This window comes from Oreochromis aureus, linkage group 8, assembly GCF_013358895.1.
Source record: "Oreochromis aureus strain Israel breed Guangdong linkage group 8, ZZ_aureus, whole genome shotgun sequence".
In the NCBI taxonomy this organism is placed as follows: Eukaryota; Metazoa; Chordata; class Actinopteri; order Cichliformes; family Cichlidae; genus Oreochromis; species Oreochromis aureus.
This window is the reverse complement of record NC_052949.1, coordinates 14,682,084-14,707,651: the sequence shown is the minus strand read 5'-3', so window position 1 is coordinate 14,707,651 and position 25,568 is coordinate 14,682,084. Positions and strand designations below refer to the sequence as shown.

General features: G+C 40.5%; 1 protein-coding gene across 4 annotated transcripts; it reads left to right on the top strand.

The window, feature by feature from the left end:
• The first annotated feature begins 258 nt into the window (after nucleotides 1-258).
• LOC116329847 (breast cancer type 1 susceptibility protein homolog) lies at nucleotides 259-25,204 on the top strand. 4 transcript variants are annotated; one of them, XM_031751952.2, is made up of 22 exons: nucleotides 259-333; nucleotides 1,703-1,791; nucleotides 1,917-1,970; nucleotides 2,053-2,133; nucleotides 2,211-2,299; nucleotides 2,389-2,425; nucleotides 2,517-2,641; nucleotides 2,910-3,245; nucleotides 3,372-5,468; nucleotides 5,643-5,719; nucleotides 7,033-7,168; nucleotides 7,569-7,626; nucleotides 10,376-10,479; nucleotides 10,747-10,949; nucleotides 11,040-11,127; nucleotides 13,370-13,447; nucleotides 13,626-13,666; nucleotides 14,206-14,289; nucleotides 18,044-18,101; nucleotides 20,002-20,075; nucleotides 20,881-20,941; nucleotides 24,966-25,204. In XM_031751952.2, exons 2-22 carry the CDS (start codon nucleotides 1,718-1,720, stop codon nucleotides 25,058-25,060), a joined length of 4,050 nt encoding a protein of 1,349 aa, XP_031607812.1. In that variant the 5' UTR covers nucleotides 259-333; nucleotides 1,703-1,717; the 3' UTR covers nucleotides 25,061-25,204. The 4 variants fall into 4 exon arrangements, with proteins under 4 accessions (XP_031607812.1, XP_031607811.1, XP_031607810.1 ...); XM_031751951.2 differs by having other exon boundaries at nucleotides 2,910-5,468; nucleotides 5,646-5,719; XM_031751950.2 differs by having other exon boundaries at nucleotides 2,910-5,468.
• Nucleotides 25,205-25,568: the final 364 nt, after the last annotated feature.

The following is a 25,568-nucleotide window of genomic DNA, read 5'->3' as shown; positions in this document are numbered from 1 at the left end:
CACATGTCCATCTCTATCTTCAATCACTTAACCTGCTGCACATCCTTTCCAGCTCTTTGTCTAGCCAACCGATATAAGGCCTTTTTTCCTTCCTTAGTGACCAGCCTCACATTTATTTGCCTTGAATACTGTCCCAACAGTCCAGGAGTCTGGAAAACTGTGAAACACAGCTGTGTGCGTGTGTGTTTGTGTGGTTTACTCCCCAATCAAATAGGGGGCGCTGTTACATTAAATGCAAAACATCTTTTCAATCAAAGCAGAAGAAGACGGTAGTTGCGGGAAAACTGAAGCGGGTGATTCTCACGTTGGAGGCTCCAAACTGTAAGAAAACAGGTAGTTTGAGGAATATTTATGAATATGTACAGTTATTTACCTGCACGATCTGTTTCTTCTCATCAGATGTTAGTCTGTCGGGGTGTTTTCGTCGATTGTCTGAGTCTCAGAAGTTTCAGAACAGAGCTAGTTATGTAAGTTACGCCCCCAAAACAAAGACAGCTAGCCAGCCTGATGTTGAGATTTAACTACTTTAAGCGGCCGTTTCCGTGTACGAACATTAAACGGTGTTTTATAAAGTTGCCAATATATGTAATAAGTGTTGACACCCAGGGCTTTTGACTGACTTCACAATGCCGCTTCATTGCGTGGTCGCTGTTTTCAACGTAATGATGCTTAAATACCAGCTGAAGTTGTAATTTCAGCAAGCAGGCTACTTAAAAGGTCTCCCTTTTTGTGTATAATTGAAGCACTTATGCCATTTATATAATAACTTATTCAAATAATAAGAAAATAGTTGTGCGGTTTCCACTGAGCCCAGTACAAATAAAACATCGCGTCTCAGACAACATGATTTTCTGCAACATAACCGAATCTATCATCCTATTGTCCAGATATCTGCCAAGCTAACAGTGCATGCTGTGTGTACAGTGAGCAAAGTACACGCAATGAATAGTTAAACATTCAGTCAACAATAGGTTGTAAAGGTAGGCTCCATGCATTCATGCCAAGCAGGTTGGACTTTATTTGCAGGACCATCCGAGTCATCAGTGGAACTCTTTGGACTTCATCTCATTCAGAATGACTCAGACAAATTCCTTGCACATGCATAGAAGCTTGAACGTGCTACCCCAGTACTGAAGCCACTTCACTGGCTCCCAGTTGAATACAGCATTACCTCCCAGTACATCTCTGACTTGCTCATTGTCTGTAACCCTCTGGTAAACAGGTGCATATCTTTTAACTGTTCCCAGAATTAGATCTAAGTGTGCTGAAGGTGCATTCAGTTACTGTTTTCCTGTTCTTGGAACAAGCTGCCTGCTGATCTCAGGTCATTTACAAGTGAGGTCGAAATCTTTAAATTTTCACAGCCCTACAGTTAATAATTGTGTGTGTTCATTTGTATTTTATTTCTTTTTTCAAAGTTTTGTTTTGCTTTTTATTGTATGAAGACATCGTAGAGCTACATAGAAACGTTTATGGTAAGCACATTGATTTACGTGTGATGAAATGTGCCATCCATCAATTCGCGGCGGGGGCTGGGCCCCATCCCAGCTGCCACAGGGCGAGCGGCAGGGTACACCCTGCATGAGAATGCCCCTGACACAGGGATAAATGCTATATAAATACAACTGACACTGACCTTGATATTAATGTGTTATAGATGCTGATCACAGTAATGCATACACAGTTTTTTTTAATCTTTTAGTCTTTTAGAATCACCATGAAAACCCCAACAGCCTCAGATGTCAAGAAAGGGATTTCAGCGCTTTGGGAGACTCTGCAGTGTCCCATTTGGTGAGCATTAGTTAGAATAAGAGCCTGTGTTAATGATATAAAATCATTCTTCTTCTTTTGTAATATTTATTTATTTTTTACAAGATTTAGATTGTTATTTCACTTAGGTGTTCTTTTGCCTATAGCTTGGATTTAATGACTGCTCCGGTATCTACTAAGTGTGACCATCAATTCTGCAAGTAAGTGTCTTCTTAACTGAAAACCTTCTGTTAAATATGCACAGGCTTCATGCTTATGACTTTAGCTCTCTTTTTCTACCAGATTTTGCATGATGAAACTTTTGGACAAATCCAAACAAAACAAAGCCAACTGTCCCGTGTGTAAAAGCACAGTCACCAAAAGGTTGGAAAGAATATATATGATGATGGTTTAACATGTATTATAATACGTGAAAGCTGTAATTGGTTTTCTGCTTGCAGGAGCTTACAGGAGAGCCCCGGGTTTCAGAAACTTGTAGCTGGTTTGCAGGACATGATCCAAGCATATGAGCATGACACCGGCACAAACTGTAAGGTTATATGACAGACTTTATAAAATGATGTTATGGAATTGGCTTGCATTACGTCACCTGTTAACATTACATCTATACATTTTCAGACTTCACTGGAACATCCCAGCAAGGGCGACATGCAGGGTAGGAACAATTAAGATTTATTTTTCATAGTAACGCTCATTTATTGACTCAGTCTGCTCAGATACAGCGTTGTGTATTTTCTTCTATCCAGTGTCACAGGTGCAGAAACTACTAAAGGAACTCTGACATCTGGAGATGCATGTGGCACTGACATTGACAATGTACAAAATGCAGACTGTAGTGATCTTTCAGAATCCCACTCCTCAACCATTGCAGGTGAAATCTTCCTCAAATCAACTGTCATATTACTCACGTTACTGGCAGTGCTTTGGTATAGAATACACTACTGAGGTGTATATTTGCTGCCCACAGTGTGAAATCAGCATTTCCACCACCTTTTTCCTTGGGTTGGGAACAAAATATGTGCAAAGTCTTTACAGAGGACAGAGTAGAGTAAAGGGATGGATGTGAAGTGAATATGACTTAATCAAAGCTTGCCAATGCACGTGATTTTCTTATACTATTTTTTTTTTTTCTGTAACAGCCCAGAATGGATTTGCAAGACTCATGGGGCTTGACGATTCTGCTCCTTTGACGACAGAAAATGAAGCTCTGGATAGCGGGCTCGGTGATGCTCCACTAACTTCTGACAAGAAAATGTCCAGCCCCACAGACAACGGGGAACCAGTGCAAGCTGAAATGTCAGATGTTGTGGAGAATACTTCAAAAACGCGTAAGAATAGAGGCAAAAGGAGCCGGGAGAATGCCTCCCTTTATTCATCATTCATTCCAGATGAAAACGAAGACCAACCCCTAAGAAAGTCCTCGAGGAAGAAGCAGAAAAAAGATGTGGAGCCCGACAAGATCCTTGACCATAAACGTAAGAAAAGTTTAGAGAAAGTTGCAGAGTGGCTCATGAAAGTTCCAGCTGAAGGAAGTCTTGAGTTAGAAAAACCAGACGAAAACTCTGATGACTCTGACAGCTGTTCCTCCTCTTCGACAATAGATATCAGGCAATGCAACAGTGAGCTGAATCCAAAGAAAGAAGATCGGGCCAAAGCCCTCGAAGAGCAGGTGTTTGGGGCTGTCTACAGACGAAGGGTGAACAGGAACATCTCTCCTCTGCTTAAGGTTTTTACAGAGCCATCAATAGCTGAAGAAATATTGACCTGTGAAGATGCTTCCAGTGTTAGAGAGGAAAACAGTTTTGCTTCTTTTGTAAAAACAAACGAAAGTAACGTGGAGGATGAGCAGCAAATGACAGAAGAAATAAATGACGGCAGTGGCATTTGTAAATCAGCAGAACAGATGGAGATCGGGACAGAAATTGATACGGGCATGCATGTGGACGAGTTAAACAACTTTGCAGAAAGTCACCAAAACAAAGGTGGAGATGACGTTTCCAGTGTTGTGCCTGATAATGTAGAACAACAACTGGGGAGGAAGACGAGGAAAAGGACGTGCAACGTTCTGCAACAGGTAGACAGCGACTTAAAAGAGCAAGCTCGGGCAAAATCAGAGGGTGGTGAGCAAAAGAAAACTGACAAAAGGAAAGGTAAAAACACAAGATCTGTAAAAGGCAAGCCCTCCAGAGTGGCGAAACCCCTCGTCCTGGTTGGAGTTCAAAATGGAGAAACCAGCCCTGTTATTAGAGCGAGAGCAGAAGAAGTTCAGGTTCAAATTGAGAATTACCCTAGCAGCGAGGACCAAGTAACTCCTGTCATTAAGAGCAGTAGGAGAAGCAGAAGACTTCAGCTGTTTGCTGAGGAAGTCCAGGAGGGACACAAGCAAGCGAGCGAGAAAGCGAAGGCAACTGAAAGAAACAGCAGCATGGCAAAGCAGCCGGAACATGCTAATGGTGAAGCGCTTGATGATGTAAATAAGGTGGCAAAGTCAGCTAAAAGAAATGGATGTGTTTATAATGAAGACATAGGAGAGATTGAAAACATGGAGTCTGCTGAGAGAACATCGAATCTGAGGCCAAGAGAAGCTGTTAAAGAGTTAAATGCTGCCTCAGGCTCTGCTCAGCTAGATGATGCAGCTGTGGTAGGGCCAACGCTTGAAAGTGACAATCAAAACAGTATTCAGTCACAGGCCTCGGTTCACAAAACTAAATGTATCGAAACAGAAAACGAGGAGGACAGGAACGACAGTGAGCTCGACACGGAGCAACTTCTCAAGAGCTTCAAAGCAACTAAAAGGAAATCTTTCTATCTTGGAAGTCCAGACGTGAAAAGCAGCCCCGGTTCAGACAAAGACGCCATCAAAGAACCAGAGAAGAAGCATGAAGGTTGTTCTGGTGTTGAAACTGCAGAAAAGGCTTTAGGAGACTCCGGCAAGTCCTCTTATGACTTCATCTCTCCTTCCAACTCACCGGTCCAGCCGAGTATAACTGTTTCTGAGAAACCGGATCCGGCAGCAGTGGAAGCCTCGATCTCTGAACAAAACTGTTCAGGTCGCTTCAGGAGTAGTCCTAGCAGTGGACTGAGTCCTAACAAAGAGTCAAAACGTGATGCAGAAAGTCCTCCTCTTTCTGTGGTCCCTCAGGTCGTAGATTCTGGTCTCCGCTTCACAGCCGTTGAACGTGAGGAGCTAAAGGATGCCTCTCAAAACACAGAGAGTCGGGCTGACTGTGAGGATGTGAGGGGGATAGAACATGACGCACCTGCCACTTTAAAGTGTTCCTCAGTCAACACAGCTGAACATAGGGCAGTTCCAGAGTCTTCTTTGACCCCTGATGACCTTATAGCTTCACCGGTCCAAACTATCCACAAAGCAGAGATTAACAGCAACGACAGTGGAGAGGTCAGCGTCAACTCCTCCATCAATAGGAAGCCGAGGACGAAGAGAAAGGCTCAGAGACTGGAGCCTTCATCCGAGTCCGATAGCAGTGGATCCAAAGAAGAATTACCCACTCTGACACAAATCTTTGGAACATCAGCTCGTCCCTCTGCTCGGAATCAGAATCAGAGCGACTCCGGTGAAGACGACAGATGTGAGGGAACAGCTGATGCAGCAGATCGGTTACCACCTGCATGCCCCAGCCCCGACTGCGTTGATTCCAGTCAAGCATCTGTGGACTTGTTCGGCACGCCAGAAGAATGTAAGACGATTCTCTTTAACTGAAATCGTTTTTTTAAGTTTTAATTTCTTTTAGGCTTGTATCAAAGTAGCCTTTAAGCCAGTGCACATGTGTGTGTGCTTGCTGTGTGGTTTCCTGCTTCAAGAATTTAAACATCTTTCCATTATAAGTGAAAAAGCTCCTATTCTCTCCCAGCAGGTGACGTTCCGGTAAATGACACCAGTGTTACCATGGAATCGTCACAGTTTTCAAGCGAAGTCCTTGTTACACAGGTAAACAAACAGGCCCAGAATATCTTAAAATTCTCTCCACAGCATGCACGAAGGAGATCTGGATCTCGATTATGTTCTGATAGTTTTTTCTCTTTTAAGACATCAAAAACACTTTGTGAAGATCTGGTTAAAAAAAGCAGTTTTGCTGTGTGTCACAATGGAAATTAAAAGAAAGTCCTCCCAAAAAGTGGAGATTTAGATCTGGATCTACATCAGCTCTACACGTAGACTTCTAAGTTGAGCCACGCTCCACCTCTGGTAGAAATTTCTTGCCAGTCAGTTCATTTTTTTGACTAACAACCAAACAAACACGAAAACCAAACCGATCGCATAAACTCTTTGTCAGAGGTACATATACAATATTTACATTGCATTCCTTTCACTGGTTTCATATATATCTGCATGAACGTGCCAGATGTTAAAAAGAAAGGATGTAAAATTAAAGTATATGAAACTTGTGATTCTGATCAAAGTGAGATTTGACATTATTTTAAACACTCTGATCTCTTCCGCTTGTTCAGCATTTACCTGGCTTCGTTGTGCTTTCAGCGATGCACCGTCACGTTACGTCCCATAGAGGGCAGCCACCACATTTTCCCCGCACCAAACTGTCAGCCGCCTGGATGACAGACTACCTCGCTCAGTGAAAAATGTCCCCCTCAGCAGCTTTCTAAATTGCATTTCATTTACGTTAGAGGAAATGCCGCCTAGAAGATGATTCTTGTTTTCTACCCCATCCATCTTCCAGCGCTCTCACTTTTATCTGTCGACTGGATTTGACTGGGGAGTTCAAGTTTGACGCCCTGGGGTTTAGAAGGGGGGGGGCCTCAGGATTACGCACATCAGAGAATACAGAGCTTTGCTGTTGTTTAGCAGTGCGTCTTTTTTACATAATCAATGCACTTGCTGTGTAAACTCACAGGAGGAAATTAAAATAACAAAAGCACAGCGTAGTGAAGCAAAGCACCCGCTTTTAGAAACGGGGCCTGGTGGTAAAAGCTTTCACCACCTGCTTTCTCCTTCATGAAAACATTTTACAGTCATCAATAGATTCTCACTGGCTCAAAAGCCACCAATGCCCTTTAATTGATGTGAATGACTGCGCGTGGGTCCCTCGTCTCTGACTGACAGTTGTCACTTATTTTCATACATCAGTGCAATACATCAAATATGCCGCCAGCGTGTGTCCCTTTATTTCATGCAGTAAAATGCTGCATTGCAGATTTCTGTTTTCTTCTTATTACCCCTCTGTGCGTCACTTAATTGTAATTATGAGCTGATATGCTTTACCTCCCCCCCTTTTTCTTTTTTAGCAAAAGATAGAAATGCAGAAGGAGCTGGTGAGGCTGGAGAAGCTGATGGCCCTGGTCTCAGAGGTGCTTCAGGAGAAAGAGAGCAGTCCTTCCAAAGAAATCCCCCCACAAACCCATCAGAGCACCAGAGACATGGGTAAGAAGATAATAAGCATCTGCTTATTTTCAGAGATGAAAAGATTAGTTCATAAAAAAGATGAGTAGATAATTATGTGTTTACAGCATCTGAAGGAAAAATATCCAAAACTGATTAATTCCAGACTCTCAAAAGGCAAATACATATGAAGACTGAGTGAGTTTCCCCTGGTAGTAAACTAAATATATTTGAGGTTTGGTGAGATGAAGATGGGCATTTTTCACAATTTTTCTGACGTTTATTGGCCAAAACATGCTGGACAATTTGTGAAGGAAATATTCTGTAGATAAATTGAAACTGAATGAACACAAAAATCTGAAGTATGCCCGAAATAAAGTCTTTTTTCTGTCTTTTGAAGTATTGAAAGTCATAAAATGTAATATCAATATTGTGTTTGCAGGCCCAGACGCTCACAGACAGCTTCCTCGTGACCAGGACGCAGGGCACGCTGCAGACAGGCAAGTAAAGGATTGTAAAGATAGACTTGCTCAGTGCTGCTGCATAGAAATATCTAAACCCACAATCAGTTTTACTCCCTCCTCACAAGATCTCCTTGATCTAAACAAACAGATGGGCAAAAAGTTGTAACATAAGTCACAATAGCATTGAAAAAAGTCAGTGTTTCTGATTTATTTTGCTCAGTTTCTTTTACCTATGGAAAAAAAAAACTTAAACTTATTCCTTGAAACAATAGACATGATGCAAAAACCACAAATAAACACTATTTTAACCCCTGTCCACCATGACCTCATGAAAGCTGAAAGACATTAAGTCTGTCTTTACAGGAAATACAGGAAATGATTAGAGGAACAGATAATATCACAGCTAAATGACTTTTAGAAAGTTAGAAACCAGTTCCACATGTTAACTGTTTGTTTTCCTGAGTTCCTGGTTTCTTAATCCGTTGTATTCACCTGGTAATTAAAAACAGCCGAGGCTTTAGACTGTCTGATTTTATACCAGTCATTTGTGTGAGTGTAAGTACCTTTGTGTTATAAGTTAATGTCAAAGCAACATTTTGACGTGTCTTTGTGTCTGAGCAGCTCCTGCAACTTTTTGCTGGCAAGTGAAAAAGGATAACTGCATAAATAAATAAAAAATAAAACACTGTCTGTGAAAGACACAGGAGGAGTTATGAGTCATAGCATCAGAAGGTTTTCTTTGCTTGCTCAGCAGCCTAATTAACCAATCATCTCGCCTAATGTTGGCCTCCAGTCATGTGACAATCTTCGAACTCAAACCTGACTTCAGTAATTAGTGTAATTAAATACATCCGCCTCACCGCGCTGCAGTCTTTCCTTAGAGGGTTCTACATATTGTTTATAGATTTTAAAAGGAGCCATATTTCAATACATCTATATTAGCCAGTACAATAACTGGAGTAAGTAGCATGTAATTGGTCTCTTTCAGTCTGTAACTGAAGGAGAAATTGGCAAGTGTGTGTGTGTGTGCGGGCACGTGTACGTGTGTGTTGGTGGTTCTCAGAGGGTGATGCATCTCAAGAGGACAGGCAGATAATCTCACTAATGAACCCAGAATCTGCTTATGCTGTGGAGAATAAAAAAGTCATTACTGACTGCATCTTATATGTCATTTAGAGCACTTAGCGGGAAACTTGCATTGCCACAGTAATTTATCTCTTGCGCCTGATTGCGCACACAAACACAGACACACACACACACACATACACACATACAACCTCTCGACTCCCAGAGTTCTACGTGCTGTCCTTTGGGCGAGAGAGTGGGAGAAATGGCGGATGAGAGCACGGAGGGGTTTGGTTATACAAGTTCTAAATTAAAAAGCACATATTCCAGAACTGCAGTAGTGAAATTGGAAAGATTAGTTGGCACTGCAGTCTAAGTTTTCAGTGAGCTGCTACAGGTAATTTAAACGCAGGCACTCTGCCAGAGACTTTGAGTGAAGAAATAAACCCAAAAGAAAACAAAGGAAGGAAACTTTACCAGCTTTATTCATTTTGGAGAATAAAAGCATAGCTCTGCTGAAAACTATATAAGAATGCGTCACTGATATCAACTTTCTTTCCTTGTGAAGTCCTGGATCAACATTTACGCTGTAGCGTGCAGTTGAGTTGGGAATCCTGGGGTAACTGATGATATTATAATACATCATCCATGATATAGTGATACTGTCTGCTCAATACATTGCAAGGCAGCCATCTATGAAATATCACAATATCTGTGTAACTGAAGGAGAAGAGTTCAGTTTTAATGATATGTCAGTTCTGTTACTTAGCTCTGCCCCGCTTCTCACCATTTCCCTCCCATTAGCTCTTTTATTTATTAAATTTTTTCTTAACTGCATGTTTTTTTTAACTTTACGTCATGTCATCCTGATTCATTTGGTAAGATTCACCATCAGCAGACATGAATAGTGACTCTGCTCATTTAAACGGGCTTGGGTATCCATTTAGAGCGCCTGCATGCTTTAATAAAAATACCGATATTTGCTGCCATCATAGTCTCATCACATGAGGAAAATATTGATATTTTGTCCCAGCCCTGCTCTGCAAACTTAAAGTGCTGCTAGAAATTAGAACTGGAGTGTTATTCGAAGGGGAACAGGCACTCGAGACGTGTGGTACTAATTCAGTTTTGTGCAAAAGTCTTGAGCTGCTTCAGATTTCTTTATGTGTATATGTAGTATGTGTATTATATTATAGGAGATGGGGAAAAAGTGAAGTGATTTATAGAAACATATGAAAACACACAGGGAAATACAGTATTATCGGGGAACAACTGTACAAATTCAGAAGGTGATTGTGCAGCAATTTGTTATCTGTTACATTTGAATTTGTAACAATTTCAAATGTAGCGATTTGTTACACCTTCTGTGATGCACCGATTGAAATCAAAACTTTGACGATCGGTGCATCCTAAATATGCAGTGATCCACAGATCCAACAGTGTGTAACAATCATCTTCTGGATACGAAACTGGATACAAAAACTAAATGCAAAATGAATGGAAAAAGTAGCAACCAGGGTCCAAAGAAAAATGTTCATAGACTTTTACAAAGTCTGGAAAAGTACTGCTTAAGACCACTTAAAATATTACAATGAAATTGGCTCTCTGGAAGCGAAATACAAAGAACCTTTGCACAGTACTGTACATGCAGGTCAAAAATCCAGGAAATGTAAAGTTAAAACCAATGCATTCCAAGCTTACAGACATGACTGTTTTGCAGGAAAGATGTTCCAGAAGCGGGACCGTACCTAAACCCAGAACCATCTGATTCCAAAGGTGTTCCCGAACCCAACCCGTCAGAGCCTGTAGGTGATACACAGATGGGTAAGGCTGCTTGTAGTGTTGGATCGATATGAAGTGAGCTGTAGAAACATGTTTTTTCAGATAGCTTCATTCTTCTACTTTCTCATGAAATATCACATGAACATAAAGGAGCAATTTGACATTACTGCACTTTTTTTTATGAGTCAGTTTGATTTAGCCTGACTGTGGTTGATAAGGTTAATCTCTGATGAAGGATAACCAAAAGTGGTGAAAGAGGAATGGGTCAGGTCAGGTGACTGTGTGTCCTGTGTTTTTTCTCTCCATTAGCGCAGAAGTCTGCACATAAAGGGGTCGGTGTCAAAGGCACTGGAGTCTCCAAAACACCTTCTTCAACTTCAGCAGCTAAGACTCAGAAGGACAGCAGTTCACTGTCCGACGGGCAAGAAGACAAAGAAAATAACAGCCCTCCAAAAGACGCATGCAGAGCTAAGCTGGTGCTTGTGTCATCCGGATTGGGCCCAAATGAGCAGGTGACCTTTCAGACAATCAGTCAGTGTGTTTGTTTTTTAAACTGAGTCAGTTTTAGAATAAATAAACTGATATGACGCTATTGCCAACAGATTATGGTGAAAAAGTTTGCCAAGAGAGTTGGTGCCCGTGTGGTTTCCCAGGTAACACCAGAAGTGACTCATGTCATTATGCGTACAGGTAAGTACAGTCACATGCTCTCCTTTTAGAGTCAAAGGGAGCCACTGGACAAATTGGCTTGATAGGCAACAGAGCAATTAAATCCTCATTACTTTAGTTGTTTCTAGCTCTTGTGTTTGTTTTTTTTCTCTAAAAGAACATTTGCAATTTGAAAAGTACATTTTCTTTCTACGTGTAGTTACAGCTTGTTTCATGCGTCTTTTAAAGCGCTCCTCGGAGATAAGCTCTCTGTTTCTCTCCACCCCACACGCTCTCTCCTCCATTTAGCCGCTTGTTGCTAATTACCCTCTCTGATAGATTATTTTTAATTTCAAAGCTCGCTGTCTCCAAAGCACCATATTAACTGTCACATTTTAAGAAGTCCTTTTTTTTTTTTTTCTTTTAATGGCAGCGGTTTCCTGGGCAACTAAAAATAGGAATCGTAGGCCTCTTGATCTTTATGGTTAAATTTTGGGAAAGGAGCAGGAGGTCTCATATTACTGCCATTAGCAGAAAATAAGTTTAAAGTCTTTAAAATGCATTTCTCAGAAGAACTGGCAGAAATGGGCATTTTTGACTCTTACCTGGATTAAAAAGTTTTTGTCTGCCTCTTTCACGGGTTTGAAAAGAGAAGAAAAAATGCAGATTGATTTCCTTTAAATCATCAGATTGAGCCAGAGTGGGACATTTTTTCCTGTGCATGCACTGACACGAATGTATTGACTTATAAATCACCTGTTAGACCCTCTGACTTCTGATCAGTCTTGGCTTCCTCTTGTTGTTAGGTCTCATGATTTATGCCATTTAATAGCAATTATGTAACCGTATTCTCTACTGAGAAAAGTGTGTTTAAGTCATTTTGCACACATCAAGTTGGGCATTTCAGTTGTGCTGTGTGTGCAGTCTACTGTGAATCTGCCTCTGAGTACACCGACTTTACCTCGTTCCCAGTTCAGACTGGGAACATCTCGTCTCGCCACTTAACCAGACTCCGCTGAACTAAAACCTAACTGTTGATGTTTTGGAGCTGTTGTGAAGGTACACTTAGCTTGAAAGTGCTACTTCAAACTTGAAGTGAGCTCTTTGTGTGCCTGAAAGACACTTATTATCACCCAGACGCAATTTGAATTTCACTGTGATGTTGTTCTTGTCCTTTTCACTCGTAAATCTGAAATATTAGAAGAAATGGCTCCTTGCAATCTCGTGAGCGGAGCCACATGGGCACTGACACTAGTTGGAGAGCAGCTGGATTGCATCAGGCTTTATCCTTTTTGTGGCAACAGAAAGAACAGAGGAAAGGAGAGAAATGTTAGAATTAACTGATTGCTTATTAAAAAGTAGTTAAATAACTCATAACTTGAAACGCAAAGTATTGTAAGTCTATTGAGTTGCACTGCAACACTGCTACTGATTACATTTGCTTTGAGGTAAAAACTCTTGTGTGATTGCATCTATAGGGCATCAGTTAATCTTATTTTTTAATGAAAAAGAATGACTATACTTTGTTTACAACACTTTACCAGGATTTCCATATTAAATTTAAATGTAATAATGATAATACTGCAAATGATAACATATTAAAAAAGTAATTTCTGGCAAGAGTGAGCAGAAGTTATAACCATATATTGTCCTTTGTTTTGCAACAGAAACCTTTTAGCGTTGCGTCCAAGAGCACAGACGGTTTTTCATCCACATATAATAACCTTTATACTCACTGGTCAATTTATTAGGTACAACCCGCTGGTTCTTGAGTCAACCTCCTTCTGTCTTCTTAACTGCCTTAACTCTTCATGGGATAGATTGGTTGGCAGCACATGTATGATGTGAATCTCCCGTTTCATCACATGCCATATTGCTTTATTTGATTACAATCTAGTTAGTGTGGGGGGCCTTTTGATCACAGTGAACTGCCATGTTCAAGGAACCACTGTGAGATTATTTAAGCTTTGATACATGGCACATTATACAGCTAGAAACAGCCATCAGAAGATGGATAGACCGTGGTCATAAAGATATGGACATGTCAGCAAGGCTCAGCCAGTGTTCAAATGATGCTCAGTTGGTAGTAAGGAGCCAGCTGAGCATCTCTAGCCCCTCGTATAGCCCCCTGGATTCATACGTACCAAGTTTGTGACTTGTAGGCCTCAAAAGAATCTTGGTCAATTTTACAGTGTATGAGGTGTGTTTGTACAATCACCTCATGAAAGAGCTCTCGTATTTTGCATCTCTTTTCATGTGTCTGCTCTTTTTCTCTCTCTGCCAGATGAACAGCTGGTATGTGAGCGCACACTGAAATACTTCCTGGGAATTGCAGGCAGGAAGTGGGTGTTGAGTTTCCAGTGTAAGTATAACTTAACTTTACTAATAAGTTAAGAATAATTAGTCTAAATTTTAATTAAAAAAAACAGCATGGCATGAAAAGGTAGGCTGGAATAAAAGGGTGTTTTACACAGTAAAGTTTTTGTGTGTCAGATAATAAGCTCGCAATTTTTTGCTCTTTTTTTTTTTTCTCTCTGCAGGGATTTCTGAGTGCTTCAAACAAAAGAAAGTCTTAGATGAGGTACGCTCGCCCGCATGTTCGTTGAATCAGCGCAGCGGTGGCTTACAGTCACATCTGTGTTTGTCCCGATGTTGAATTAAGGCCACATGATGAATCTCTGGCTGTGGCTTGTTGTGATATACCACCATAAATGATTAGCCATCCATTTGTTTTAGCAAGCCCTATGTCTGCTTCTTTGATAGGCCAGTGTAATCCAGCCAGGCTACATTTAGTATCGGTATTTCAAGTTACTTTATCCATCACTGGGGCAGTTTAAGGAAAAAAAAGCATTATATCATGAACACAGAAATGCACTCTTTACGATTAAAAGTTGATTGCTGTCACATTGAAGAATGCTCAGTGTACTCATAAGAGCATACCTGACTCTGGGAAGAAATTAATTACTCTTAACAGACTCTGTGCTTAAATTTAGTCCTGAGATTGAATAATCACTTGGCTGATTTAAAATGAAAATAAAAAATAATCAAGGCGAAAAGTTTGAGGCTAACTGTGAGCTTCATGTATGCCTGATGGAGTCTTTTTGCTTTCTTCTTAACCAGAGTCCGTTTGAGGTGAGAGGGGATGTGGTGAACGGGCCCAACCACCAGGGCCCCTCAAGAGCTCGGACCACTGAAGACAGTAATGTGAGTGCTTTATTAACTGAAGGGGACTGATAAATATACTCATATAGTAAAAATATAAATTGATCATAAACCTTCATAGATCAAGTGTGGCATGTATTGTCAACAAACAATAATAACTCATGTCCAGTTATTTACAATTCAATACAAAAGACAACAATATGAATATTCATACATTTGTTATACTGTTTGGTGCGTTTTTCAGGAGGTTGAGTCAGTGAGTTGTGCTCCTTTGCAGTGCAAGCACCCTCGTCCAGCAGTCTTTGCATATTATTTGTCACTTGTTGTGTTGTTTGGAGTGTTTCCACACAATGGATGATGATCTGCTTTGAGGGACAAGCTCTTCGTTTCAGCTGTGCCAGACATCCAAATTTGTTTTTAATGGACTATTATGTGTTGTAAAGCAGTCTTTTAATGTAGTGCTACTTTCTATCCAGAAAACCTTCGTCTCCAGGGGAACAGCTGTGATTGGCATATACAGGCACATCATCAGGCAGTGATCTGGCGGTGCTTTGCATTCGATTGATGGAGCAATATCAGTTGATCGTCTTGATTTAGTTGTGGAAAGCTAAAATTGTGATCAAGATTAAAATTCAATTAATTGTGCAGCCCTATGCCACATAAAATTAATATTATAGCTTTAAAACAGATGTTTTAGCTTGAGGCTTAAAACAAATCTAAAAATGCTCCTAACGAAACTTTGGTAAGAGCGGTACGGCTACAAAAGGTACAGTTAAAGAGGTGCATAACAAAGATTTCTGGAAGATTTCACAAAATCACCTCAAGTCGCTTTATATTCTAAGGTAAAGAACCTACAAGAATAGAGCAATAAACCCAACAATCAGATGATTCCCTGTGAATCCCACTTGGAAACAGTGGGAAGAAAAAACTCAATTTTAACAGGAAAAAATATCCAGCAGAACCAGGCTCTGGGAGGAGCAGCCACCTGCTGTGATCCAGTTAGGGTGAGGGGAGGGAGACACACTATGGAAGAGAACCAGATTGAAGTCCCCCAGCAGCTTAGACTTGCAGTTTAACTAAGGGTCACCTGATCCAGCACTAACTGTAATCTTTATTAAAAATCCAAGTTTTAAGGCTAATCTTAAAAGTGGAGAGGCCGTCTGTCTCTCAAATCCAAACTAGGAGCTGGTTCCACAGAAGAGGGGCCTGAAACCTTAAAGCTCTGCCTCCCATTCTACTTTTTAATATCCTAGGACCCACAAGTAAACCAGCAGCCTGAGAGCGAAGTGCTGTCTTGGGGTAATACAGTACTATGAGGTCTGCAAGATAAGATGGGGCCTGATTAGTTAAGCCCATGTACATGAGGGGAAGGATTTTAAATTTGATTCTGGATTTAACAGGGAGCCAGTAAAGAGGCGAAATGCGCGCTGTCTTTCTAGTCCCTGTTAGTCTCTCTGTTAGTCTCTAGCTGATGCATTTTGGAACAACTAAAGAGTCTTTGGGGAGCTTTTAGGGCAGCCCGATTATAATGAGTTACAGTAGTTCAGCCTAGAAGTAATAAATACATGAATGAAGTCTTTCAGCATCACACTGGGACACGATTTTCTTTTTTTGTATACTTTATTAATCCCCTGTAGGGAAATTTCTCTCTGCATTTAACCCATTCACTCAGTGAAGCAATGGGCAGCCTCCAATCCAGCGCCTGGGGAGCAGTGTGTAGGGACAGTACCTTGCCAGGGGTACCTCAGGGGAGCTATTCAGTGGATTTGAACCCCCAACCTTCCGATCATGGGGCAAACACTCTACCTACTGAGTTATCTCCTCCCCTATTTCTATTTTCTAATGTTTGCACAAATGCAAGTAACCAGTTCTGCATATTTGTTTAATGTGCACACTGAAGGACATATCATTGTTAAAAATGACTCTGAGATTCCTCACAGTGTTACTGGAGGTCAAAGTAATGCCGTCTAGAAAAGGTATATGGCTAGATACCAGATTACTACAATTGTTAGGGACGATGTACAATAACCTCAGTTTTATCTGAATTTGAAAGCACAAACTTAGAGGTCATCCAGGCTTTTATGTCTTTAAGACACACACTGCAGTCTGGCTTCATGGTTAAATAAAGCTGGGTATCATCTACATAGCATTGAAAATCTAAGCTATACCTTCTAATGTACCGCCTAACTATATAAATGCACTTTTTCCCGTCATGGACTTTTTTTCTTTTTTTTTTTCATTGCCACGCACCACAGGATTCGTGGCTCTGCCACATTTATATTGGTCCTCCCTAAATCTGCCTATAAAATACTCAAAGCTTCATTAGTTATACACCCACTAAGATGCACATCTTCTTCATGTGTTCAGTTCATTGGCCCACCAATGCCTTTCCATTCTATCAGTCTGTTTTACTGTAGCTTAGAGATTTTGGAGCATGTCAACATGTTGACTGGATGAAGCAAATTTGTTTTAGAACGCAACAATTATTTAGAAAAACAAAGCAAAAACAGCAAATCAGCGCATTAACTGCTGCTGTTATCGGCAGTTACCACTGCCATCGTATTTTTGTAAAAGCACAGTGTTAGTCCACAAAGAATAGTCTGTGATTCAGAGAGGAAAATCAAATAAAATGTCCCAATTACAAGCGGCACTTGAACTTGTTTCCTCGTGTTGCACCAGCCTCTTAGCTCAGACCCTGTTGTGAGGAGCTAATTGTAATTTTCCCCTTGGTGTAAGGCCAGCAGGACCACTACTGTTGCCACTGAGGGGGAAAATTAGAAATGGCTAGATGTCATGTTGGCCGTATCACTGCCTTTGAAGAACCTCTGCTAATTGAATTAGCTAGTAATTTCAGGCTTATTTAAGTGGCTTGTGCGCCGTGCCGGCAATTTGATGGAGCCAGGCAGATTGTCCTGTTCATATTCACTTTCTGTCACCTGCACTAGTGTGACAAACGGACTAACAGATGAAATGGAGAGTCGGGGAGTCTGTCACCAGAACGCTCTGGAAATCAGTCAAAGAAACAGTGTGTGTGTCTGTGTGTGCTTGTTATCACACTCTAATACCTCCTGAAGGACATTAGCTGTTGTCTAAATTAAAAATCTGTAACAGAAACACTTTTTCATCTCACCGAGCACCTCTGGCTAATGATGATTATGGACGTACAGGGAAGCATGAGAAATTAGTATTTCTCTCCCCTGTCGCTCGGACATTTATCTTTCAAACACTTCCATCCTGCCAAACGCTGTAGATGAGGCCGTGCCATGAGTTTCCTTTCAGTGGTTATCATAGTTCAAGGAAACAAGTTTACATTCCCGTTTCAACCAAGCGTATTGACCCTGAGTGTGATAAAACGGTGTCCCTGGCGTCGAGCCTCTCGTTTTTCTTTGCCTCCTTTAAGTGTGATATTACCTCGGTGAAGGTAGCTTTATTTGCACTGTTCTCTTTTACTCATCACTTCATTTACTGTATTACAGTGAGGGCAAAAAATCAACGAGGTCTCAAGGCTTTATTTTACCCAGTAAGTGAGAAATAGATGTTGTAAATTGCAGGATATGCTTGGAGAGGTGTTTCAGCTCTACCACTGTAACCCTTTACACAGGTGAAGAGTTCAGAAACGCACTCAGCTGTAATGGTAATAGCAGTGTTGGCTGCTCTCATCCAGTGTTGTTGAGCATTGTTTGAAGGTTAAATCCACTGGGTAAATGTCCTCTTTACTTGCTTCACTCTACATATTTATGAAAACATTTTAAAGTAGCTTTTTTATTCTAACTTTAAGTCTGCCTTTTGTTTTCAGCTGCTCATGAAGGGCTTCAGCATCTGCTTCCAGGGGCCTTTTACAGACATGACTACAGGTAAGAAACATGATGTGGCACGAGATCTCCAGAAAGAATGCTTACTGTGTACTGCAGTTAAGTTAGGGCTAAAATGGAACATGCAAACCAGACGTTGTTATAATATTTATCTCTAACCCTGTTAGAGATGCGCCAGAGTGGCCAAAACGTACAATACTGTGCAGAAGTGTCAAACTACCCCTCATTAGTTGCTGCCAAAGAGCACGGTGGAGGCTTTGTCATGGTTTGGGTCCACCGGTGTTGAAAATCTTGTCAAAACTGATGGAGCTACGAATTCTGGCAGCTTTTGATCCGTCATGCAATACCATCTGGAAAACATCTGATTAGGAACTACTTTATTTTTCAGTATTACAGTGATCTTAAACACACTTCCAATGAAGTAAAAAACACACAATATAACACTGACTCATGGATTTTACGTGCTTTGCAGAGAAGTTGAATTTTCATTGTGCATTGAACCTGCATTTTTTTTCTTTTGCACATTAAAATTTATGCAAACTTTAACTTTGCATAAACTTAACATCTCCACTTTTCTATTTCTATTTTCTGTTTCCGGTTGATTCAGGAACAAAGCTCTAAAACACCACAGGGCGTGCAACACCCACATGGTGTTTCAAATTACTGGCTGCAAAAACAAAGATTTTAAAACTTTCTTTTTTTATAGTTGACTGAAAACCTCAGGTGGTGTTTTATTGCATTGTTTCCATCTTGCTGTTTGCACTGTTGTTTTCTCAATCAAGAAATACTGTTCTCGACCACCCTTATTCCATCTTATTGATGCCTGCAAGACTCTGATAGACACACGGGAGAAAGAAGACAATAAGGAGAGGGACAGTTAAAGTAGCTCACACAGCTTTTGACTGACACTGAGAATAGCTTGAAACCTGTGCTGTTTTTAACCTCTGTCATTTCAGCACTGGAGAACAATGACAAGTGATTCCAGCGTGTGGGTGGGTTGAATACGTACTTAGGAGTCGTGTGCGATGTTTTTGGTGTGGTTTTGTCACATTGCACAGCAGTTGCTATGGAGTCTGGAAATTATTTCTGAACAGAAAGTGGAAATAAGCTTTCAACCATGGACAAAGGCGTCTGCAAGACTCCTTTTCCAGAATGGTCTTGCAGTTTCTGTAAGAGGTTTGTAACTTTGGTGCCAAGGATTTAAACTGTTTATGACCTCCCAACAAAAGGTTATAAGCAGTTTGGTTGCCCTTCATACAACATAATTCTTGGCTCTTCCCTTTCAACATGGTTGGATGGAGAGAGATCATGGGTGAAGGTCTCAGGGGGGTCCTCGTTACTTAAAACCCCTGAAGGCAGCATTCTTCACTTTCCTTCTTCCTGGGGCTCTAAAAGTGCTCCTGCCGCATCCTCCCCGCTGCTTGCTGGATCGATGAAGCTTTGCTAATGGGTTGACATCTGCTAGCTAGCGTGAGTCGTTTAAAAGACTTTCTTTTTTCTTTTTTAACATGGCACAAACACGGAGCTGGAGCTGTTTTCTTCTGGGATTTCATGCATTATTTAACCACTCGGGTTGATACATATTGATGTTATCTAGAGCTCGCAGAAGACGCTCATCAGTGTTTTCCTGACATGAATGAACGTACCCAGGAAGAGAAGCTGTTGATTTATCTTTTTGATGGCACTTGTGGTATTTCCTGTGAGCTGCTGGAATATAAACACAGTTTTCTGAATGAAGTTAAATGTGTGTTGACCGAGTGAACTGCACAAATGAATCTGGAGCAGCGAGTGAACCGCTGACCTGTATTTGTCCATCTGATCAAAGTAAAGCTTAGCTTGAAATGGGTCTGCTGTGTGTCTCCTTGGGGTTAGAGGCAGTAAAAGTAGATCTGATCATCTTTCATTTTCCTGAAATACAGACATTTTTGTGTGTTTCCGATAGATGACATGGAGTGGATGGTGGAGCTCTGTGGAGCTGCTGTAGTGAAAGATCCACTTCTACTCGATGGTAAACAGGTAAGAGTGTCTAGCCGCTCCCACTTGAAAAAATAATAAACTTCACAAAGATCCACTGCTGTTCTACATTCATGCTTTTCTCTCTTATTTCAAAATGTATCTTAAGATTGGTTTAAAACTAGATCTAGGATGACTTACACTTTATATTGTAAGGTAAGATGCTACAATAATAAAGAAACAAACCCCAACAACCAGACGACCCCCTATGAGCAACCACTTGGCAAAAGTGGGAAGGATAAACTCCCTTTTAACAGGAAGAAAGCTCCAACAGAACCAGGCTCGGGAAAGGGGCAGCCATCTGCCACAACTGGTTCGGGGTGAGGGGAGGGAGAAGGCAAAAAATTCCTGTATATGAAATTTCAGCTTTAATGCCTCTGTTTCACTTACGATCCCCGTGATGCGCTCCATTACGGGTACAAGTTAGGCAGCATTCAGTAAAGTGGATGCCTCCCAGAGCAACTCTTTGTCTCACAAAGCTGCATTAGTGCCTCTTATTTGTCTCCTGGGTTTAATTTCATTTTTGAAAATGACACATTAATGTTGAATTGTTCAGCAGAAGTGACACTAATTATGGTTAAAAAGGCAACATTTATTATTACTGACAGTCAGAGATGCAGTAATCACAGTCACTGCTTAATCAGCCGTGAGTCATTTAGAAAGTTTCAGACAAGATCGATCGACAGGCAAGGATAAAAATACTGCGCTTTTCCATTTTGACTGATTGTAAGTACTAAACTGTTTGTTCTATTTGTGCTTCGTTTTATGATGAGAAATGGTTATTTTTTCTACTCCTTTTGTTCCACAGAAGTCCCGGCAGCTCGTCATTGTACAGCCTAAACCAGAGTCATCATCTTCAACTTACAGCAGTGAGTCTTGGCTGAAAATAACATTTAATTTTCACCTTTTTATTAATTTATTTTTTTAATATCTGATCACAAACAAACTGATAACCCACTTTATTTTAACCTAATTGGCTTCTCTCTGTCTCTCTCACAAGCACATAGTCTATTACATGCTTCCACACGCAGAGCTCGTGAAGACAGAGATTAGACTGACCCCCGTAGCAGGGGTTACATATTCATGCACAGCCTCACCGAGGGGTTCGGGCTACCACAGAGACAGACAAGAATTGTGTGTGACACACAGTGTACTAATATAGTTTTGTGTTATTATATAAGATGAGATTTCATAAGTCTTGATATGGTGCAACAAAGAAGTGACACCAAGTGATGACACATTTTGTAGGCAAATAATGGATGGAAAAGATTTTCACGTTACAAGATGAGTTTGTGCCAAGGAGTCAGTTGTTGTTGTTTTTTTAATATTATGCTCAAGTGCTAAAAAGAAAAAGAGAGAAACACTTTTCTTAATGAAAAGAACAAAACCTTTTGAATTAATCATTATTATCACAAAGTTTTATTTATTGATTTATTGAAAGTTGGCTTTTCTTTGTAACTAGTATTTAGCATTCCAGTTAATTTAGCTGATGATTTAGTCTCTGCAGTGTATTACAACAGTGTGCAAAGAGCTTGTTGGGTTTGAAATGGTTGTGAAACGGCTATCGTAAGTTCACAATACCTTCTTACATTCACAGTCCACCTGCGTAACTTCGTAGATTTGAAACAGAAATTAGTGACAAATTGCGACGTAGTTGCAGCCGGACAGATGGAAACCAGTGGATCAAAGTCCCATTCCAGACATATCACAAATCATCAGGGCAAATTGACTCTGATTGATTACAACATGATGGCAATCTAGCTGCATTTTTTAAAAAAGAAAAAAAGAAATAGCAGTTGTTTGCAAACCTTCATCAATCAATCCGCAGTTGTAGGAGACAGATTTCCTTGCACTAAACGACCTATATAATTGGCTTGTGATCGAAAACGGTCAACCAGTTGGTTGCCGCTACTCGAAATCGGCTGCGGATGTGAAAAAGTGTAATGCAGTCATTTGGGAACCAGCTGTTTGTTGATTACTTATAATCTATTGTGACCAAGTTACTGTAGATTTTACCAGTGAACTTTTGTTTGTTTCAAAATAAAAGTATTTTATTCAGTTAACCGAACATTAACTAAAGATTTAATCTGATTGTAGAGACACAAAGGACGATGATGTCTAGTTAGCCAGTGCTAGCCAGTACACATTACTAAGGTCTATTCATTATCTTGTATTTGGCTGTGCTGAAAATACAAAAAACAAAAATAAAAAAACGTGTTACTATGATTGAACTATGATAAAGTTAGGCATAATTCATCTTTTCTTAAGTAATTTGTATGTTTTAAAATTGTCTGCAATGACCACTTCCTTTTAAATTTTTATTATTGCTGTTACATTACTGATGATTGCCAAAAGGGTTAGGCTTTAAAAATAACCCATGAAAGCACCACAGAGACAGAGCGTAAACGACACCCACTACAGGAGGAAATAGTTGGTGTCGTCACAAGCATAAAAACATTAGCTCTCTGAATGATGTACGTTACACTGTAATACAAGTTTCATACTTTCAAAAAGCTTTAATTTAATTTATGTGGATATAGTACCCTAATACTAACTAACACTATTAGTCTCTCACACTGTTCCGGTCTTAAGCATCCTCATGCCCTGCTGAAAAGCTCAGTTTGGGGGAATTTTGCAGCTTTTAAAAACTTTTTTTGTTTACCCGCATGGTGGTGGATCTTACTGCAGGTTTGCCATCCCCAAAATATCTTCAATTTAACAGCGATGCTATCCTATTCAGTCTTCCAAAGAAATTTAGAAGTTAAATCAATTTATTACATTGGTGACTGGGTATGAGATTATCTAAGGGTGAGGTTTTGTATATAAACTCACTGTAATGAACGAATATTCCCCACAAGCACAGACATCTGGGGCTGCTGTGCATGTCAGTGCACCTGTCTGTCCATCAGTGCGTGGTTTCGAATGCATTTTTCCCGTAAGGACCAATTGGAGAGCGACAGAACGGTGAAAATGGCAGATGCTGCCAACCAAAATGAGACAGGTCCCCAACAAGAGCGAGGAGAGTGACTTTTCAGGGAAGCATGTGTGAAGGGAGTTGAGCAGCAGAGAAATGGCCAAGAGTAAATGTCAGATTGCAGCGTGGGGAATGTCAAAACAAGTTGGCCACAGAACAGAGGGGCTGATGTTGCATGAGGAGAGCTGACAGTTTGAAAGAGAAGGGGAGCAAGTAACACCCCGTCTCCCTCCTCATGGCATCCTAATTTGCACTGCTACATATTTAATGTAGCTTTTTCTCTTCCATGTCCTCTGGCACCTATAGAGCAGGTAAACGAGCAGTTCCTCCACTCGTTCCCCGCTATGTATCGTCCTCTATCCTCTGCTTGGGCACCACTGATTGAAATCACAGCCTTTCTCAGTCGCCCATCCTCTATAATTCATGGGTGTAAAGGCAGCATTTATAGACATGTGTTATAAAAGACCTTATCTGGGGATGTAAGTACAGAACATTGACTTAAGGACTGTTATTTTGTTTTGTCAGATTTCTGAGAATCAGATTTGGGGAGGGGGGCGGGGGTTATTTTAAGGGATTTTGAATGCGGCAGAGTTGTTAGTCCCAGGTCGGTTAGTGCGAGTGTTTCGGTATTTCAGTCGCTGCTGATCTACTGGAAGTTTCCCACACGCCATTTCTAGGAATTACAGAGAATGGTTAAAAAAACAGAAAATGTCCAGTCTTTGGAGAAAAATCCCCTGTTGATATCAGATCATAGGAGAATGGCCAAACTGGTTATAATCAAAGTGTGCAGAAGAGCATCTCTCATCGTGTAAAACTTTGAAGCAGATAGTCTACAGAAGCAGAAGACCGCACCAGGTGCAATTCCTGTCAGCCAAGAGCAAAAAACTGAGGCTATATTTTACACTAACTCACCAGAATTACGTAATAGTAGACTAGAAAAACGCTACCTCGCATAATACCAACCGAGCATCATTTAAGCCCAAATAATCTCAAACTGGTTTCTTGAACATAAGTGAGTTCACTGTACTCAGATGGCCACAGTCACCAGATCTCAGTCCGAAGGAGCAGCACTGGAATCTGGGAGAATGGGAGATTCACATCACGGACATGCAGTTCATAAATCAGCGGCAACTGTGTGATGCTGTCATGTCAATTTGGACCAACATTTCTGAGGAATGTTTCCAGCACCTTGTTGAATCTTTGCTATGAAGAATTTAGGCAGTTATGAAGGTAACCCAGTACTAGCAAGATGTATCTAATAAAGTGGTCACTAAGTGTATGTTTTCACTAAAGGACTACAGCTGTTAGGGTTTGTGTGCTGGAACCTAACCCCTTACATATTGTGGATACAATTTAAAAACTTGAGCTACACACAGATAAGTGCATCATCATCCTCTCATAAATGCTTAACAATTATTCCCCAGCTGAAAATAGTCCCAGATAAATGCAGTGTTATTTTTTCCTAATAGTGAATGTGGCATCTTTCAACAAATGAAATTATATATTCATGTTTGATTTTTTTTTTTTTTTCTAGATCCATATTTTCAGTAGTAGCAGCTGGTTTGGGACTTAGCCACTGAAAGGCTAGGGTAGTCAGAAAGGACTGGGAGCTGGACTATTACACTGCAGGAAGATCTTTTCATGGCGTTTGCTGAAAATGGAGACAATGTAGAGTAATACAAGCCTCATGCATTAAAATATGAATACTGATTCTCCTTCAGCTGTTAGCTCTTACTGTTATTAGAGCATTAACCATACAGATGTAAAAGTTGGAGACATTATAAGCTCTCAAAGGCTTTTTGTTGGAATTTCACCTGCTCTAACCCTACACCTACACCACACTCATGTCCTGTTTCATATCATGTTCACACTTTCAATACTTTATCTTTAGAAGGCATTAACATCTGTCCTCTCTGCAGGTCTTTCCAAACAAGCTACTGTTGTAACCCGTGGTTGGTTGTTGGATACAGTTGCAACCTACACCCTTCAAAATTACAGCAACTACAGAACATAACCCAAGGAACCCAGAGATCTTCCCACGGCTTCACAATGACCTCTTATGGGGAATTTTACTGTTCCATTTTTTGTTTTTCCAAAATATCCACCTGTTATACATATTTCTGTGTGTCTCATTATATGATGTATATAAAGTACTCAACTAAAGAGGCCTGAATTGTGTTTTTCTTCTGGTTTTAAAGCACAAATGTCAGTGCTGTCTATGAGGACTATACAATGCCTGTTCAGTTTTCCTGAACATGGTTTGCAAACTGCAACATGTTCTGCATTATTGAACAGCCACTGTGTGGGAATAAAATGGCACAAAAGATTTACTGTACCGGGTCAGATAAGGGCAGGAAATATTTTGTTTCATTTTCCTTTTTAAATCTTATCAACAGTCTAAAATATTTAGTAACATAAAAAAGACTAAAGTTCTAATATTTGCCACGATACAGTAATCTGAAGAAGCACTTAAAGAAAATAGATGCCTGCTTTGTGTAACTGAGTTTCAAACTTGTAGTGTC

Excerpts from the sequence above, each read along its gene's own strand:
- LOC116329847 (XM_031751950.2), top strand. The coding sequence starts at position 1,718 with ATGAAAACCCCAACAGCCTCAGATGTCAAGAAAGGGATTTCAGCGCTT. Across the intron at positions 2,134-2,210 it reads AAAAGCACAGTCACCAAAAG|GAGCTTACAGGAGAGCCCCG; the intron begins GTTGGAAAGAAT and ends TTCTGCTTGCAG. Across the intron at positions 13,667-14,205 it reads AAAAGAAAGTCTTAGATGAG|AGTCCGTTTGAGGTGAGAGG; the intron begins GTACGCTCGCCC and ends CTTCTTAACCAG.